This window comes from Podarcis cretensis, assembly GCF_951804945.1.
Source record: "Podarcis cretensis genome assembly, chromosome: 2".
NCBI classification, from domain to species: Eukaryota; Metazoa; Chordata; class Lepidosauria; order Squamata; family Lacertidae; genus Podarcis; species Podarcis cretensis.
In genome coordinates this window covers 74,296,161-74,314,026 of record NC_137171.1, presented here as the reverse complement: position 1 = coordinate 74,314,026, position 17,866 = coordinate 74,296,161, and the positions used below count along the sequence as shown (strand labels likewise).

General features: G+C 43.6%; 1 protein-coding gene across 3 annotated transcripts in view; it reads left to right on the top strand.

Annotated features, from left to right (window-relative positions):
• The window catches only part of DCAF1 (DDB1 and CUL4 associated factor 1), a 59,460-nt gene that overhangs the window by 22,431 nt on the left and 19,163 nt on the right, over positions 1-17,866 (top strand). For all 3 annotated transcript variants that reach the window (XM_079968028.1, XM_079968027.1, XM_079968026.1), the window contains exons 10-22: positions 187-363; positions 2,145-2,354; positions 3,157-3,326; positions 3,508-3,632; positions 3,971-5,231; positions 5,553-5,751; positions 8,181-8,263; positions 8,585-8,669; positions 11,984-12,217; positions 13,222-13,315; positions 14,248-14,352; positions 15,223-15,296; positions 15,482-15,586. In XM_079968028.1, coding sequence (XP_079824154.1) covers positions 187-363; positions 2,145-2,354; positions 3,157-3,326; positions 3,508-3,632; positions 3,971-5,231; positions 5,553-5,751; positions 8,181-8,263; positions 8,585-8,669; positions 11,984-12,217; positions 13,222-13,315; positions 14,248-14,352; positions 15,223-15,296; positions 15,482-15,586 — 2,922 coding nt within the window. The remainder of the gene's footprint in view (positions 1-186; positions 364-2,144; positions 2,355-3,156; positions 3,327-3,507; positions 3,633-3,970; positions 5,232-5,552; positions 5,752-8,180; positions 8,264-8,584; positions 8,670-11,983; positions 12,218-13,221; positions 13,316-14,247; positions 14,353-15,222; positions 15,297-15,481; positions 15,587-17,866) is intronic.

Sequence of the window (17,866 nt, the reverse complement as noted above, 5' to 3'; positions counted from 1 at the left end):
CTTATCCCAACCACCATCTTAAGCAAGAATGCAAAAAGTTTTTTAAGTGTGACTGCAGCTGAGACTGCAAGTGTGACTGAATAGTCTGTTGCTTACTGTGCGGGGCATTGCTGAGGGTTAAAACAGAAACTACGTGTTGTTTCATGAACATAAGTGAGGATTGTCCTTGCATCTTCTTGTTCTTAGGTCTGCATGCATCCCCACGTGTTATCAGATGTTGTGAACTACACCTTGTGGTTGATGGAATGCTCTCATGCCTCGGGCTGCTGCCATGCTACCATGTTCTTCTCTATCTGTTTTTCATTCCGTGCGGTCTTGGAGCTCTTCGATAGGCATGATGGCTTACGGCGCCTTGTTAACTTGGTAAGTGTTACAGCAGTTTCATATTTTCAGGTGTTTTCTCAGAACATCTTAAAGTGGGGTTGGGGTGCCACCGCCAAATCTTCTGCGCCTCAGCTGGTCCTGCAAGGCCAGAGGTGGGGAACTGGATGTGGACGGTGGGCCAGAAGTCTTACCTCCCTGTGAGTCATCTCTGATAGGTTGGAGGGGCTGTCAATCACCTGACATCAGTAGGAGCAGGTGACAAGTTCAGAGGGATTCCCTCTCAGTGCCCATCAGATGACTTCATCCCGGTGAACCTCCATTTGCAGCCAATCCCAGCCATGTTTTTACATGCCCCATACCTGACGTCACATACAATGTCAAGTGTTGGGCAGATGGGTGTGGTTTGAGCAAAATAGTCTCATTTAGGAACCTTGCTGGACCTAAGTAGGCCTGCGGGTTGGCAGTTCCTCACTGCTGGTATATAAGGTATTCCCTTTCTTTCATCATTTATAGAATATTCTGCTTCTCTGCAATAGATTGAATGGCTGAGATGGCAGGGAGACTGCACAAGGCCAGCTTCATAACCTGTTTAGAAATCTGCTTAACAACCCTTGTTGTAAACCAGAATTCCTCTTTTCTACAAAGCCTTAAAGCAAGGCTATTTGAAAGTGAAATGAAACTTGGCAAAGCTTCTCTTCCTGGCCATGTGGGCAGAAGAGAGGGTGGGTGCTGAGTCTTAGGCTTTGGTCACACTTGTGAACTCTTACTCCCAAACGTTAAATCATGTTTTAGCATTATGTATGAACATGGCCGCAGTGTGACTGTTACCAGCACCAGCATGCTTTGGGACATCTATATTTCCCCTATATTTCCCCTTCTTTCTATCCATGCTTCTCTTCACTGGCTATAACTTATCCTCCTAATCTTGTCATTGGGTGAGCATGCGATACTTTGTATTGTACATTGGTTTAACTTTTTCTTGTTTTTACATGTTTGGATTTTATTTTGTTAACTCATTTTGATACCTTTTTGGTATAAAGTAACTAACAAATATAAATACAGTGGTACCTCGGGTTACATACGCTTCAGGTTAGATACGCTTCAGGTTACAGACTCCGCTAACCCAGAAATAGTGCTTCAGGATAAGAACAGAAATTGTGCTGCGGCGGCGCGGCGGCAGCAGGAGGCCCCATTAGCTAAAGTGGTGCTTCAGGTTAAGAACAGTTTCAGGTTAAGTACGGACCTCTGGAACGAATTAAGTACTTAACCCGAGGTACCACTGTAGTAATTAAAAACAACTTAATATATGTAACATTTCCGAGATCCCCAGGCAGTTAATTAATAGTAGTGGTAACGGTAAGAGTAATCTTTACTGCTGTCTTAAGAGTCCTATTTAGAGAGAACAATGGTCTGTGGTGATAAAATGAACAGATTATTGAGGTAGTTTCTTCTTTAGCAATTAAAGTAGAGAGTTTGGTTTACTGCACTGCATGTAAAGGACAAAGCCAGTAAAAATGGAATAACGCTCCTTCCCTTGTGCTTCTCCATTTTCCTGATTCAGTCTTTCCAGGTATGTTACATAATATTTTTTAAAAAGTGAACAGTGATTCTTTAATTGCAAATGAACAAACTGGCTCATTTTATGAGAATTGCTTTGTCAGGTTGCCTATATGTATTGAAAGCTCTGGCAGTTAATGCAGCTTCTTGGCACAGGTTTTCTTTGGCTGATCTAATTATTTTATTTGAGTGAAAAAATAAGGCAATAAGCCTTTAGGCGTGGGAAATACCATAATGGCAAATGTGTTTCTTTTTCCTTGTAGATTAGCACTCTTGATATCTTAAACCTGCAAACCCAAGGTGCACTACTAAGCGACGATGAGATTTTTGCCAGCCGCCAGACTGGGAAGCACACTTGCATGGCCATGCGCAGGTATTTTGAGGCTCATCTTGCCATCAAAGTGGAACAGGTGAAGCAGTCACTTCAGCGCACTGAAGGTGGCATCCTGGTCCATCCGCAGCCTCCATATAAGGTGAGTAGTGTGTTTTGTGGAGGTATAGGAACTTTTTGATCCTGTCACCCTTTAGATATTTTTGCAAAAAAATGTCAAAAAGTCATGTTAGTCAAATCTGATAAATGGACTGCGCTCCTTTCCGGTGCACAAGTGAATGACTTGTGCTGTCCGTGCTTTGGTAGTTTGGTGGACTGATTTCTGACAGGTTCTTTGTGGAGCTGATTTTAAATGGATGTAGGGAGCACATTATGCTAGTTCTTGCTCAGTCACACTGCCCTTAATTTTTTTTTTGAGGGCCCCTCCCCATTCCTGTTGTGGAAATCACTTTCATGGGTGGCTCCTTTGTCCCCCCCTCCCCCTTTATGATTTTCTGCCATCTGCTGTTTAGGCAAGCATTCCAGCACCATCCATAGTTTTTATTCCAGGATTTTACTCTGCCGTACTGTATTTTAGTACATTTTTAGATCATTCGGCTTTAGTGTTTGTGTTCAGAATTTTTTGTGCATTTATTTATTTAGCAGAATGGTAAATCTCAAATATTTTAAACTGATAGATACTAAGCCTGAAGCCCTGTCTTCAGGATTGCTTTCTCCTGCATGAGCCTTGAGATCAGCAGATGAAGCTTTGTTCTGTGTCCCAACTGTGCGAGGTTAGATCCTCAAGGTGTGAGTGGGGCAGGACTTTACTTGCAGTGTCACCACAATTCTCGATCTCCCTTTTCCGAAGGCCGCTATTGGGTTTAAGGAGCTTACTTTTTCTAAAGTCTCGTAAGTAATTGATGATGCTAAAAGACTTCTTGAATGCTACCTTCTCCTTTCAGGCTTGTTCCTACACACACGAACAGATTGTAGAGATGATGGAGTTCCTAATAGAATATGGGCCGGGACAGCTCTATTGGGATCCAGCAGAGGTTTTCCTCAAGCTGTCTTGTGTGCAGCTCATGCTCCAACTTATTTCAATAGCATGCAACTGGAAGACCTACTATGCTAGGTGAGAGAATTGAACATGGTAACTCACTGCTTGCTTGCATAGTCATTTGCCCCAGGCGAGTGTCTGCCCCATGCACGCTCTTCTAGCCTGGAATGACTGCTGGTGTAATGGATTTGTGTTATTTTGTGTAGCTGATCTTTGCCTTAAAAGGGTTCCACAACCGCTTGCTTTCGTTTTCTAGGAATGACACAGTGCGTTACGCTCTGGATGTTCTGGCCATCCTTACTGTGGTTCCTAAAATCCAGTTGCAGTTAGCAGAGGCGGTAGATACGGTGGATGAGGGAGGAACTTCTATTTCCATTGTGGGTATGTAGAACTTGACCTTTTCAGTCGCTTTCCATCCTTAACTTTATAAATCTCTTCACTGGTTGCTGAAATTTTCAGTAAGCTTTACGCTGCCTCCTATACTAGGCAGGAGGCACTAGATGCCTTTGAATGCCATTTGCTGGGAATCATGGATGGAGAGGGCGCTGTTGCTCAGGTCCTGCTTTGGGGCTACGTGTGGACATCTGGTTGACCGCTCTGAGACCAGAGTGCTGGAGCAGGTAGGCCATAGGCCTCATCCAGCAGGGCTGTTCGTAGGTTCTTATATACTGATGTCTCCTATTTGGATAGACTACTGATTCAGTGTCCTTTTTTGTTAGGTATCAGCATCATCCTGGGGCTTGCTGAAGGAGAATTCTTTATCCACGATGCAGAAATCCAGAAGTCAGCCCTTCAGATTATTATTAACTGTGTGTGCGGCCCAGATAACCGCATCTCCAGCATTGGCAAATTCATCTCCGGCACCCCACGCCGGATGCTCCCCCAGGCACCCAGGAGCGGCGAGCACACCCTGGCCAAGATGTGGAACGTAGTGCAGTCCAACAACGGCATCAAAGTGCTGCTGTCTCTGCTGTCTGTGAAAATGCCCATTACAGATGCGGACCAGATCCGAGCGTTGGCCTGCAAAGCCTTGGTGGGGTTGTCCCGGAGCAGTACGGTTCGGCAGATCATCAGCAAGTTGCCTCTCTTCAGCAGCTGCCAGATCCAGCAGCTGATGAAGGAGCCTGTGCTCCAGGATAAGCGCAGCGAGCACGTGAAGTTTTGCAAGTATGCCGCTGAGCTGATTGAGCGGGTCTCTGGGAAACCTTTGCTGATTGGGACAGACGTCTCCTTGGCTCGACTTCAGAAAGCAGACGTCGTGGCTCAGTCAAGGATTTCGTTTCCCGAGAAGGAGCTGCTGCTTTTGATCAGGAACCATCTCATCTCTAAAGGGCTAGGAGAAACTGCTACCATCCTTACCAAGGAGGCGGATCTACCCATGACGGCTGCTTCTCATTCCTCTGCCTTCACCCCTGTTCCTGCTGCCGCCTCTCCTGTGCCTCTGCCTCGTACCCCTCGTATAGCGAATGGCATTTCTGCCCGGTTGACTAACCACCCTTCTGTAGTTCCTGCTGCTTCCTCTGTCCATGCCCAGCCAAGGCAGACTGCCTGCCAGGGCTCGCTTGCTCTCCCAGGGCCATCTCAGGCCACCAGCTCTCCAGTGATTGGCAGGATTAGCTTTGTTCGAGAGAGGCCGTCTCCCTGCAACGGCAGGAAAATCAGAGTACTTCGGCAAAAATCAGACCATGGCGCCTACAGCCAGAGCCCAGCTATCAAAAAGCAGCTGGACAGGCACCTCCCTTCCCCTCCCACACTGGACAGTATAATCACAGAGTACCTTAGGGAACAGCATGCTCGCTGCAAGAACCCTGTGGCCACTTGCCCACCTTTCTCTCTTTTTACACCCCACCAGTGTCCTGAGCCAAAACAGAGGCGCCAAGCGCCAACTAACTTTACCTCGCGGCTGTCACGCAGGGCGGCCTTTCCCAAGTACGGCGGGGTGGATGGCGGGTGCTTTGATAGGCACCTTATATTCAGCAGGTAAGCAAGATGCTTTTTCTCAATTCCTTTGAATTTTGGATCCAGCTTTCCAAAAGGTATACTTGAGTACCCATATGCATTTTGGACAAAACCTGTGGCTTTGTATCCCATTCCTTATTTTTCCATCTACTGACAGTTTTCTCCAGCATCTTCCATGTTCAGAGCATTCATAGATATTTCCATTCCCTTTAGATGGCAGTCATCACTTCCAACCTAGCAATTTATCGTATACAGTTTTAATCTTCGTTTGGTCATTTGCCAACCCTCCTCTCGCGTTTTTAACAGCTTGCTTTCTTACTCAGTTGCACTTTGATTTCCCAGGTTCCGTCCAATTTCTGTGTTCCGGGAAGCAAATGAAGATGAGAGTGGCTTCACGTGTTGTGCATTTTCTGCGCGGGAGCGATTCCTGATGCTGGGCACTTGCACGGGGCACCTGAAACTCTACAACGTCTTCAGTGGGCAGGAGGAGGCCAGCTATAAGTGCCACAACTCTGCCATCACACACCTTGAGCCTTCTAGGGTAAGGAACAGTAACATAACAGCGTGGGCCTCTGCATCACAACAACCTTGTGGTTCTAGGCTTCATGAATGATACAGGGGTTAGTCAAATCTCCCTTCAGAATCAGGATGCAGCGCTAAGCCAGGAAAGAACATAAACCTCTCTTCTAATTTGGAATTGTTTATAAACAAGACATGCTTCATACCCCATCCCCTATTCCATTGTTCCTCTCACTTTGTCATCTTGTCCCAGCTCCTGCCAACCTAGCAGTTTGAAAGCATACCAGAGTGAGTAGATAAATGGGTACCGCTTCAAAGAGAGGTAAACAGTATTTCTGTGGACCCTGGCTTCCATCACTGTGTTCCGTTGCACCTGTAGCGGTTTAGTCATGCTGGCCACACGACCTGGAAACCTGTCTGTGGACAAACGCCAGCTCCCTCGGCCTGACAGCAGAGATGGGCACTGCACCCCATAGACAAATTTGATTGGACTTAACCTTCCAGGGGTCCTGGACTTGCCCTAGAGTGAAGGCTTTCTGGGAAATGATATATAATGAGCTGAAAAAGGTATTTAAGTATACCTTCACTAAGAAACCAGAGGCCTTCCTTTTGGGTATTGTCGGCCAGAAGGTGTTAAGGAAGGATCAAACATTCTTTATGTATGCAACAACAGCAGCAAGGATACTTATTGCTAAGCATTGGAAAACTCAAGATCTACCCACACTGGAAGAATGGCAGATGCAGCTGATCGACTATATGGAATTAGCCGAGATGACTGGCAGAATCCGAGACCTGGGAGAAGAGAAAGTTGAAGAAGACTGGAAGAAATTTAAGATTTATTTAAAAAAGCATTGTAATTTGGTTGAATGTTAAGAAGGATGCTAGATCATAAGTAATTGACCACCATTAAATTAGATAGAATTAGGATGACAAGTAGATTGAGGGAAATATAAATCATTTGGAGAATGAGTAGACCAGGTTTAAAAGAATGGGACCTAGGAATATAAACAAGATGATAATTTGCTGGTTAAAATTTAAGAAGATGTAAATGGGAGCGGGAGATGTGAGGGAGTCCAAAGATGTTTTGAAAATTTGTCATGATATCTATATTGTTGATTACTTTTGCATTTGTATTCAAAAACTTTTAATAAATATTTATAAAAAAAAACCCCTTCCAGGGGTCCTTTACCTTTTACCTTACTACAGTGTACCCTTCCATTGGGTGTTATGGTGTGAATATATTAGTGTAAGTGGGAATTTTTAGTGATTGCTTTCTGTAATTTGTCATAGATCTCCAAATTTCCAGTATATTATTATTCAAGCCGCTTGTGAGTAATACAGAATTATAGCAAGGGGAGGGTTAGGGTTAGGGTATTTTGTGGCAGGGGAAGAGAGATCAGTCGTTATGCATGGATACAATAACAACAGTATTTGGGAGGGAGATGAGGCTGATGGGTTTAATATGTATTTAAACAGGAAAAATGCTTTTCTATTAAATCTGAAAGTATGAAAGTTTGCGGGAGAGATTGATTCTAGAAGACCAGTCGCTGTTTGCAAGGCACTCATTTTCCATATTCCACCGACAGAGGCCACAAATCAATTTGTTAAGGGATACAATCACCCGCTCAGTCGGTAGAGCAAGAGACTCTTAATCTAAGGGCCATGAGTTCGAGCCCCATGTTGGGTGAAAGATTTCTGCATTGCAGGGGGTTGGACTAGATGACCCCATGCGTTCCCTTCCAACTCTACAATTCTCTGATTCTAAGTGACAGTTCTCACAGTTGTAAGCCAATGGGGTGCCATCCAGGTTTTATGGGTGACAACTTCCATCAGCGTTAGCTAGAATGGCCAGTGGTCAGGAATGTAGTCACACCATTTGGAAAGCACCATTTTGGCTACCCTTGGTCGAGGTTAATCTTGTGAAAAGCTCACTTCCCCATGCTGCTGTGCATTATAAGAACATAAGAGCTCTGTTGGATCAAGTCAAAGACACATCTAGCTCAGCATCCTGTTCTCACAAGTTGCCTACCAGATGTCTAGAGGAAGCCTGCAGGCAGGACACAAGTGCTACAGCAACTCTCTCCCACTCGTGATTCCCAGCAGTTGCTGCTGCTGCTGCTGCTGCTGCTGCTGGTGATGATGATGATAATGATAATGAAGCTTTGCTCAGAACAGGTCATTTGGAGTGGCCACGTACCCCAAATGGCTGATGAGATACTCATTGGGTTTACCTGCATGACAAATGTGGTGACGTTGGCCGTTGGACTGCCAATATTGTTACCTACCCAAAACTTTGTTTGCAGCATGGCACAATTAGCAGCTCTGATGGCTTTCTTTCTTCCCAGAACAAAATGGCAGGGAATTTCCCCCAACATCCTGCTAAATAAGAATACATCCACATGCATAATAACAATACACTTCTGCTTCTTTGTTGTCTCCCCTAAACTGCAGGACGGCTCTTTACTGCTGACATCTGCATCTTGGAGCCAGCCTCTTTCTGCATTGTGGGGAATGAAGTCTGTCTTTGAAACTAAGTATGTACGCTCTTTATTGTGTTCTCATTACCCTGATAGACCAGACTATTAAAGGAGCAACCTGTTAAGTGACTATAATCCTATGGACTCGTTTGAATGCATATTAGGCAGATGACAGATAGATAAAGATTGCCCTAGTAGTGAATATAGCTGGGTTTTATAGTAGCAGAGGAGTGACTATATTTTATGATTAGCTCAACAACCAGTATATTCTGTATTATGTGATGCAATAATACATTAAAAGGTGCACCAAATGACTGTTGAGAAACATTGTTGCTTTGATCTCTTACTGCGTATTGAACATTTGATTCTCCTGTGCAGGCATTCCTTCACAGACGACCACTATGTGGAATTCAGCAAGCACTCTCAGGACAGGGTTATTGGCACAAAGGGGGACATTGCCCATGTAAGTATCACTTTTAAAATCTCCGAAGCCAATTTAACATTCTCTGTGTAAGCATGTTGTAGCCATTTGCATGCCAGAACCATATCTTATGGGAAGAACTTTGAAACATTGCATAGAGTAGGGATGAGGAACTCGTGGTGCTCCAAATGTTATGGGTCCACAGTTCCCATCAAAGCTGATAGTTTGCCATGCTGGCTGGAACTGATGGAAGTTGTAGTCTTATCAAAAGGTAAAGAATCACAGATTCATCATCCTTGGCGGTATAGGATGAGATTAATACTGAACAAGTTTGGTGAACTGAAATAAAAAATGAAATTCAGTAGCCAAACCATAGCTATTACGTAACAGAAGTGCTGTGTAAATGAGTTAGAGAGGGCTAACTAAGCTCTGATCAAAACAAAATTTAATAAATAAATAAATAAATAAATAAATAAATTCCTTCCAGTAGCACCTTAGAGACCAACTAAGTTAGTTATTGGTATGAGCTTTCGTGTGCATGCACACTTCTTCAGATACGAAACTCTGATGTTGCTTGAAAGAGATCTAGCAATTAGTTCAAATGTGCCATGAATAGATCTGGTGATGGAACTTGCTTCATGGAGGATGGATCAGATGACCTTTGACCTCATTGGCTCATTAATGTCCAATGGTGAAAGCTGGGCCCCTCCTTGGTGTTATGCCTGCCCTTCCTTTGGGGATCTATAATGCCTAGCCTAGTTGTAAAGGTAAAGGTACCCCTGCCCATATGGGCCAGTCATGTCTGACTCTAGGGTGGTGCGCCCATCTCACTTAAGAGGCCGGGGGCCAGCGCTGTCCGGAGACACTTCCGGGTCACGTGGCCAGCGTGACGAAGCTGCTCTGGCGAGCCAGCACCAGCGCAACACACGGAAACGCCGTTTACCTTCCCGCTAGAAAGCGGTACCTATTTATCTACTTGCACTTAGGGGTGCTTTCAAACTGCTAGGTGGGCAGGAGCTGGGACCGAAAGACGGGAGCTCACCCCGCCGCGGGGATTCGAACCGCCGACCATGCGATCGGCAAGTCCTAGGCACTGAGGTTTTACCCACAGCGCCACCCGCGTCCCCTAGCCTAGTTGATTCATCATAAAGGACATTTTCTGGATTGTTTCCTAGGACACATTCACCTGGAAATTATCCCCCCCCCCCAATATATAATTTAATGTTTCCTCGTTGGTTTAAAAATAAATTGTTAGAGATTTTAAAGAGAATCTGTACTTTATTTTAGGATGAATGAAAATGAGCCAGTAATTTTACTTTTCTAGTATAACATATCAAATATTCTTTGTTCTGAGGTGTTAGAAGCAATCTGAAGGTGGCAGTGTCAAGCAGAGTTAATCTCGGGGACTGTCTTACTTTAGGAAGACAAATGTCATAAAGCATAAATCTATTCAAATTCTTCACAATTTTCCTTGCCCTTTTGTTGATTTCCCTATATATTTGCATTTAAACAAAGTATTATTTCTATGTTGCTCTGCTGTGTTCTTTATCTTAGCCTTCAAAAGAAATCTGATCTTACCTCATGATCCGGTCATTTGGGAGGCAACAGGCTAAAAAAATGTATTCTTAGCTTCGGCAAAGGGAAATTAGTGTTTAAAGGATCCCGTACATAAAATGTATCTGAGAGAAGGGTAAAAGAAACACATTCAAATGTTCAGAGTATGGTTTGATTTCCAGTTAAGCATCTATATGAAAATAATTTTAAAGAAAACAAGTCTGCAAAAATCTTTTTAGCATATATGTCAGAATAGTAACTTTTCATTTTGTGACGCTTTTTCCACCATGTGGTACATGGAATCCTTTATGGTAGTCTATTTCATTACCCATGATCCCTAATCTCAATTAGGGATTCCCCCCCCCCCCTAATGGATTGAGACTTTGCACCACAGTTTTCTGAGCAGCAGCCTTTACTTCTTGGTCAGTTTGCACATTCTCTGGCAATTAAGAAAGACATTTCCATCGTAAATGAGCAGTAGTGGATGTGCTCCTTAGGTTACACTGCTCTAGAAACCTCATGCATTGCCAGTTTGGATAGCTTACGCGACTTGTGAAAGGTTGTTCTTGGTTGAATCGTTTAAAATTTGAAGCAATTTCAGAAAACATTCCTGTATTGAAGCAGAATGTACAAATTGGCAATATTACTATTTAGTATCAGCTGTGAGCAAAGTGCTACACAGAGCGCAGAAGTAAAAAGCAGTGAATCTGCAGCAATTTATGAAAAGCAGCTAAAATAAAAATTAAATTGGTTTCTTAAATTTACAGCACACTGACCCTGTAGCATGTTAAAAGACTAGCATATTTTTATGGCATAGGCTTCTGTAGACTAGGATCCATCTTATAAAAGCTTATTCCGTAATCAATAGTCTTTAAGGGTGCTACAAAATTCTTAACTGATTTTGCCGTGACATGCTAACATGGCTACAACAATGGAACAACACGGGTTTGGTCCTTTGTCCAATAGGTTTGTTTCTTTAGTTATTAAGAAAAACAGTGTAGTGCCATTTTACAGTGGTTTTTTTATTCTTTTGCTGCTTTTTAAAAAGAGGATTGTGTAAATTTAAGACACTTGGTTGTTGAGAGTATCAAGGTATAGGAAAAATGATTTAATTCAAGAGCTAGGAAATAAATGCAGGGGACTCTTTGATACTTGTGAGGTTCCTGCTACTTGTTTTCCCTGATTGGTGACTGTGGGAATCTAGAAAGAGACAACCCTTCTTAGAATTCTTAAAATGTACTCCTAACATGGCAGTAGGTAGCAATGCAAATAATTCACCTACTGTTACATAAGCTTAGCAAAGGAAGCATACCATCTGCCTCTTAACCTTACTGTAGGTAAGACCCTTGGGTTACGTTACCTTCGGGTAACGTAACTTTTGGGTTGTGAACGTGGCAAACCCGGAAGTGGGTTTCCCACCTGCACAGAAGCGCTCTACAGTGCTGTGCGCATGCGCAGAACAGGCGCCTCCAGTTACAAAGATTTTGGGATATGGCCAGGCCTCTGGAACAGATCCCGTTCGTAACTGGAGGTACCACTGTAATGCCCTTTGATTTCTCTCTAACCCATTAGTGTCTGTAATGATTTCTGGGCATTGTCAGAATACAGAATGAATTCACTGAGCACTCCCACAGAGACTGATCATGAACTTGTAAATTCTTTTCATGGTGAATGAGCAAACTCAGGGCAGGTGGTTGTCTGCAAAAAATGATTTTGACACTATTGCACATACTTTTGTTCTCTTTAGATGCAAACGAATTGCAGATCTTGACTATTTTCTTTTCTTCTTTTTAATCCAAAAGATCTATGATATTCAGACTGGCAACAAGCTGTTAACTCTGTTTAATCCAGATCTTGCAAACAACTACAAGAAGAATTGTGCCACTTTTAACCCCACAGACGACCTTGTCTTAAATGATGGCGTCCTTTGGGATGTCCGCTCTGCACAGGCTATTCACAAGTTTGATAAATTCAACATGACCATCAGTGGTGTTTTTCATCCAAATGGGCTGGAAGTCATAGTCAACACAGAAATTGTATCCTTTGTGCCTGAGCTGTGACTCACACAATGATCTTAAGGAGCTTGGCGTGCTGAACAAATGATTGCAGAATGTGGTGTAATGTTTCTTGTTTTATCAGATGAAGTGCAATAATAGAATTCTTCAAGATAGGGCAGTAGCTTGGATTAGTAAGTTTGTTCGCTACACATATTGCAATGCCAATTTGGGCCCTCCTGTTCAAAGTGGCTAGGACAAAGCACTTTGCAAGGCAATATTGTAAAGTCGAATTCAGAGAGTCATTGTTGTCCGATTCTCAAATATTAATGAGGGTGGCAGTTCGGAATTGGGCCAGGGAGGAAGATTGGACAATCAGACCTAAGTGTAGGAGTAGACCAGCCTTCTGTAACCTAGTGCCATCATCCCTGATCTCATAATGCAGACCATTGGCCATGCAGGTTGGCACTGACGGGAGTTCTAGTCCAAAACAATGACACTTGCTTGGAGAAGGCTGGGCTAGAGGAAGTTCTAGATACTGGGAAGTCCTGCTTGATCTTGGTGGCAGCTTTGCCACTGGCGTTTTCTGTAACATCCACCAACAATATATTTGGCATTAAAAGGTAAAGGGACCCCTGACCATTAGGTCCATTCGTGGCCGACTCTGGGGTTGCGGCGCTCATCTCGCTTTATTGGCCGAGGGAGCCGGCGTACAGTTTCCGGGTCATGTGGCCAGCATGACTAAGCCGCTTCTGGTGAACCAGAGCAGCGCATGGAAACGCCGTTTACCTTCCCGCCAGAGTGGTACCTCTTTATCTACTTGCACTTTGACGTGCTTTCAAACTGCTAGGTTGGCAGGAGCAGGGACCGAGCAACGGGAGCTCACCCCGTCGTGGGGATTTGAACTGCTGACCTTCCAATTGGCAAGCTGAAGGCTCTGTGGTTTAACCCACAGTGCCACCCGCGCCCCATTATTCACATGCTAATTGCTGCTGCAGGTATTGCAACAGATGATTGCGTGGATTCTTCCCTAACATGTTCCCCAGTGGGACCTGCGAACTTTCCACTTGCTACACACAGTGCCAGCCTTGGATCAGTGCCGTGTCGTTTTCAACCATACTGGAACAGTCATGTATGGAGGTAAGATGCCCATTAGTAAGATGCCTGTTCCTATGTTACTTTGTGGTAGTTAACAAAAACATACACAGTCAAGGCATGCAGAATTGCATGTTTTGTCACTAAAAAAAAAGGCTCCTGGCTCAGCTGTGTGAGTACAAAGTCTTCCTGCAGAGTTCCAAAGGTGGGCTGAAACTTCACAGTGGTTTGACTGACTGGTTAGTTTCTGCTACTTGTAGAAATACAGAAGGGATGCTTGCTGGTTCCTGGGGGCCTTGTATATATGTTCTGTTTGGTTCCTCCTTCTCATTTTCTAGCACTTCTTGCTGTTACCCTGATATCTCATTCCCTCTTCCAGATTATCCGTTTCCCCACTTGTTCCTTCCTCTTCCTTCCAATTCAGCCTTACTCACCTACTCAGTTTTCTTTGCTCTCAAGCCCATCCTTCCCAACTCAAAGCCTATGCATACTTATTCAACAGGTAGCTCAAATTCTTCAGAGAAAAACGCTACAATTTCTCTATCCTTTTTCTGAATATGCCAGTCCATTGGTCTATGGCAGCCTTCTTCAACTTGGTGCTCTCGAAATGTTTTGGATTACACTTTTCTTTAGCCCTAGCCACCATAGCCCAAGGGTCAGGGGCTATGGGATTCATAGTCCCAAACATCTGGAGGGCACCGGGTTGGGGAAGGCTGCTCTAGTTGGTTCCATTCTCCTTGTTTCAGTGTCACATGTCCTTTGCATGCAGAAAGCACCAGCTTCAGTCTCCCACATCTCCAGGTTGGGCTGGCAATGCCACCTGCCTGTAACCATGGAGAGCTGCTGCCAATCAGTGTGTACAGTACTGAGCTAGATGGACTATTAGGCTGGCTCAGTAAAAGGCAGCTTCCTATGCTCCTAAAACAATTTTAGACCATCAGAAACGGCTTACTTAAACACCTTTTCCCCTTGATCAGCAATGTTGCAGGCCGACGATGAAGATGATCTTCTGGAAGAGAGGATGCGGAGTCCCTTTGGATCATCTTTCAGGACTTTCAATGCAACAGACTACAAACCCATTGGTAAAGATCGTGCTTGCGCTTACCTGAATTTATATTGAGCAAAACTACGTACAGTGGTACCTCGGGTTACATACGCTTCAGGTTACAGACTCTGCTAACCCAGAAATAGTACCTCGGGTTAAGAACTTTGCTTCAGGATGAGAACAGAAATCGTGCTCCGGCGGCACGGCAGCAGCGGGAGGCCCCATTAGCTAAAGTGGTGCTTCAGGTTAAGAACAGTTTCAGGTTAAGAACGGACCTCCGGAACGAATTAAGTACTTAACCTGAGGTACCACTGTATATTACTTTCACTTCCTTTGCAGAAAGCTTCTAGCTTGCTTCCTGGAGAAACGGCCATAGATATCATTACACCTCCTTTTAAGAATGCAGTTGTGGTTCAGCTTCACCAAAAAGGATTTCCTTGTGAACAGCTAGGGAAAGAAGGGGCTGCACCAAGAGGACCAGAACCCTCCTCCCCTGTCTATATATGTAAAACAAGGCAATGCTTTGAAATCATGCTCATCATGGAGAGATTTATTAAAAGGTTACACTATGCCTGATATGTTTTTGCCTGTAGCTTTGAATGAATCATCCTGTTAGTGCAAGAAAAATGTTTTTGCTCTGAAGAAGGTGATAGACTGTTAGGCACATGGTTAGCTTAGTCAGAGCATAAGATTATTAATCTCAGAGTCGTGGATTTGAGCCCCATGTTGGGCAAAAGATTCCTGCATTACAGAGTGTTGGACTAGATGACTCTTGTGGTCCCTTCCAACTTTACAATTTGATGATTTAATACATTTCTCAATTCTTTGATGTTTTCTTTGTTTCTTTTTGGCTTTCAGCATCTTTTGTCTTGGCTAAATGTGGATTAAAACATGTGTTCTTTTCCAGCCACCATTGATGTGAAAAGGAACATATTTGACCTGTGTACAGACACAAAGGACTGTTACTTGGCGGTGATTGAGGTAAATGTCTTTTTCTTGCATTACAAGAACCAAACAAGGTAATCAAACAGCTGTTCAATTGTAAGTGTAGGTGTGTAACTGGGATGGAGAGATGATGATGATGCAGGTGGTGTTGCTGAATTTGTCAGTCCAGCATGTTGGATGGAAGCTAACCTACCATACTTGGTATCTGGTTCCTGTTTCAGAACCAAGGAAGCATGGATGCCATGAACATGGATACTGTCTGCAGGCTCTACGAGGTGGGCAGGCAGCGTTTGGCAGAAGATGAGGAGGATGAGGAGGAAGACCAGGTAGCATATACAAAATGTCTCCTTTGTTAAACTTTTTAGAAAAGCTTTGAAAATAGCTTTTAAGGGTGGTATCCAACTAACATCTTGGGAAGGAAACCCAGAACAGATTTGTAGGGTGGGGTGCAAGGAGTTGTGCAAGTGGGGATCCCTGGGCTGATGAAACACACTGCGTAGCACTACACTGGGTGCAACCCTAAATCTTTATTGTATATTATTTATCTTACATGGTTTTGGTTTGTTATAACAGACAGCACACTAAAGCAATTTTGAGTTGAGTTCTGATGAGTGAAGTACCTTGTATTTGTTGAGCTGCAAGCAGGAACAGATTTTTGGTGTCCCTTTTTTGCAGTAGTGATATTAGTTGTTTGTTTTCACTTTTTTTTGTTAATTGCTTTTACTATGTTAATAAGTGATTGAATGAATCAGTCGCAGCATGCCTAAACTAAGCAACCAAATGGGTGGCTCTGTTCAGGAGGTGAATGAGAAAAGAGAGAGTTATTAATATGTCTTCTCGTGGTGATTTATGGATTTTCCTGGCACTCACGCAGCAGCTACATTTCCAACAATCAAATAGGTGGACTTCCCTTGCAGTGGGCCAATGCATACTGTGGAAATGAATCCAGAGCTGCTTAAAGAGATTCTGCTTTTTCCTTGTGTATTAGGACCATTGTTTCACAGATATACTCTATTGTAGTTAACTCTTAAAATGGCTAAAATACTGTTGCTGCTTAGGGTTGCAGAAAGTAATGTGACTTCCTAAGTTTGGTACATTTCTTTGTGCCAAACTGTCTGCCAAATGATCAATAAAAATGATTCTGTATGGTTGTTGGTTGGATTGTTTTTGCTTGTTTGTTCCAGGGTAGAAATACCATCAGTGTTTACAATAGAAACAAAGTCAAAGCTGCAGTCATGGCAGAGGAAAGTTGAAACCTTTTTCTTTTTGCTTAACTCAGAATAAAATTACTTTGCTTGGTTTCAAGGTATGTCATTTAGATTAGGATGCTCGGAAACTTTCCCATTGGGCAGTTATTTGCTCTTTTATTGTAAGGAGGGGTGGAATTAAATATTTTGTCTGTTCTTGACCTCATATAATCCATTTAAGTGAATGCTTATTGTTACACCCACCCATCAGAAACTCCTACGTCCCCAGTCCTGATTTGAAAGTTGAACGTTTTCCTCAGGCAGCAGATAGCTTTACATTATAAGTTCAAATGTTGGTGTTTCAATTTGTTTTGAGTCTTGGGGAAATCGGCTCTGCGTCTCTCTTAATTAATTTTTCCAAGTACTAAGTTGTTGCTTTAAACCATGGTTGTTCAAGCAATGGAGCTATGAGATCAGAGCCAATGCTGGCTCCCCAGAGGTGCCTAGACCTGGTGGCACTTCTTTGCTTTACAGCAGTGATTTTTGTGCCCTCGTCTGTTCATGCTTGCTTGCTTCCTGTAGAATAAATGGACAAAATGAGGTGTCAGATGCAATGAGTTGTCAAGCCTGGAAGAAAGTCTGTCCAGCTGTATAGAAGCCCCTCTCATTTGCTAGGGGCATGCTGGAGGGTAAGCCAAATAATAAAAATAAAGAATGATTTGAGCAAAACAGTGTTGTATGCAGGGAGTTGGAAGAGATGTCCCTTAGGGTCCCTTCCAACTCCACAATTCTATGAGTCTATGATTATTTATAGGAAATTGGCAGGTTTGTGTGTAAGCCCCCCCCCCCCCCCGCTAGGCTTTAGTAAACCCTGTTCTTACAAGTTGTAGTTACAATTTCAGCCCCACATATTTTCGGTACTTCTCCACTGCTGCTCTGCAAGGTATTCAGAGTTATTCTTAATTTTAAGAGAGATGTTGTCTTTTGGAGCCAAAATGCTAAGAGTTCTATCAGAGCTTAGTAGCTTCTTTTCCTGCTGTTTTGCTAGCTGTTTTGCTGTCTCCCGCTGCCAGTGTAGAAAGCTTAGCTACTGCATTGCCTAGGGGTGATTACGTAGTGTAGAGCTAAACTGGAAAGGAAGAAGAGATAAGACATCACAAAATAGAGGAGCTGTGTGTTGTGAGGTGTGTTCCCTGCCACTTCCTGTACAACTCTTTGGAGCTGTGCCAATTCTTCCAGCTCTTCATTTGCCATTTGGACTGCCAGGGATGAGAAATGGGGACTACCAGTGTTTCTGAAACTTGAAAAAAAAGTGTTCTGTCTGGAATCACTCTTGGTCTTCTTCCATCAAGTAGGCCTTGGGTGGATGAATAGTTCCTAGTACTGTATGGCTCCCTTAGTTGAAGCCCCCCCCCCCCC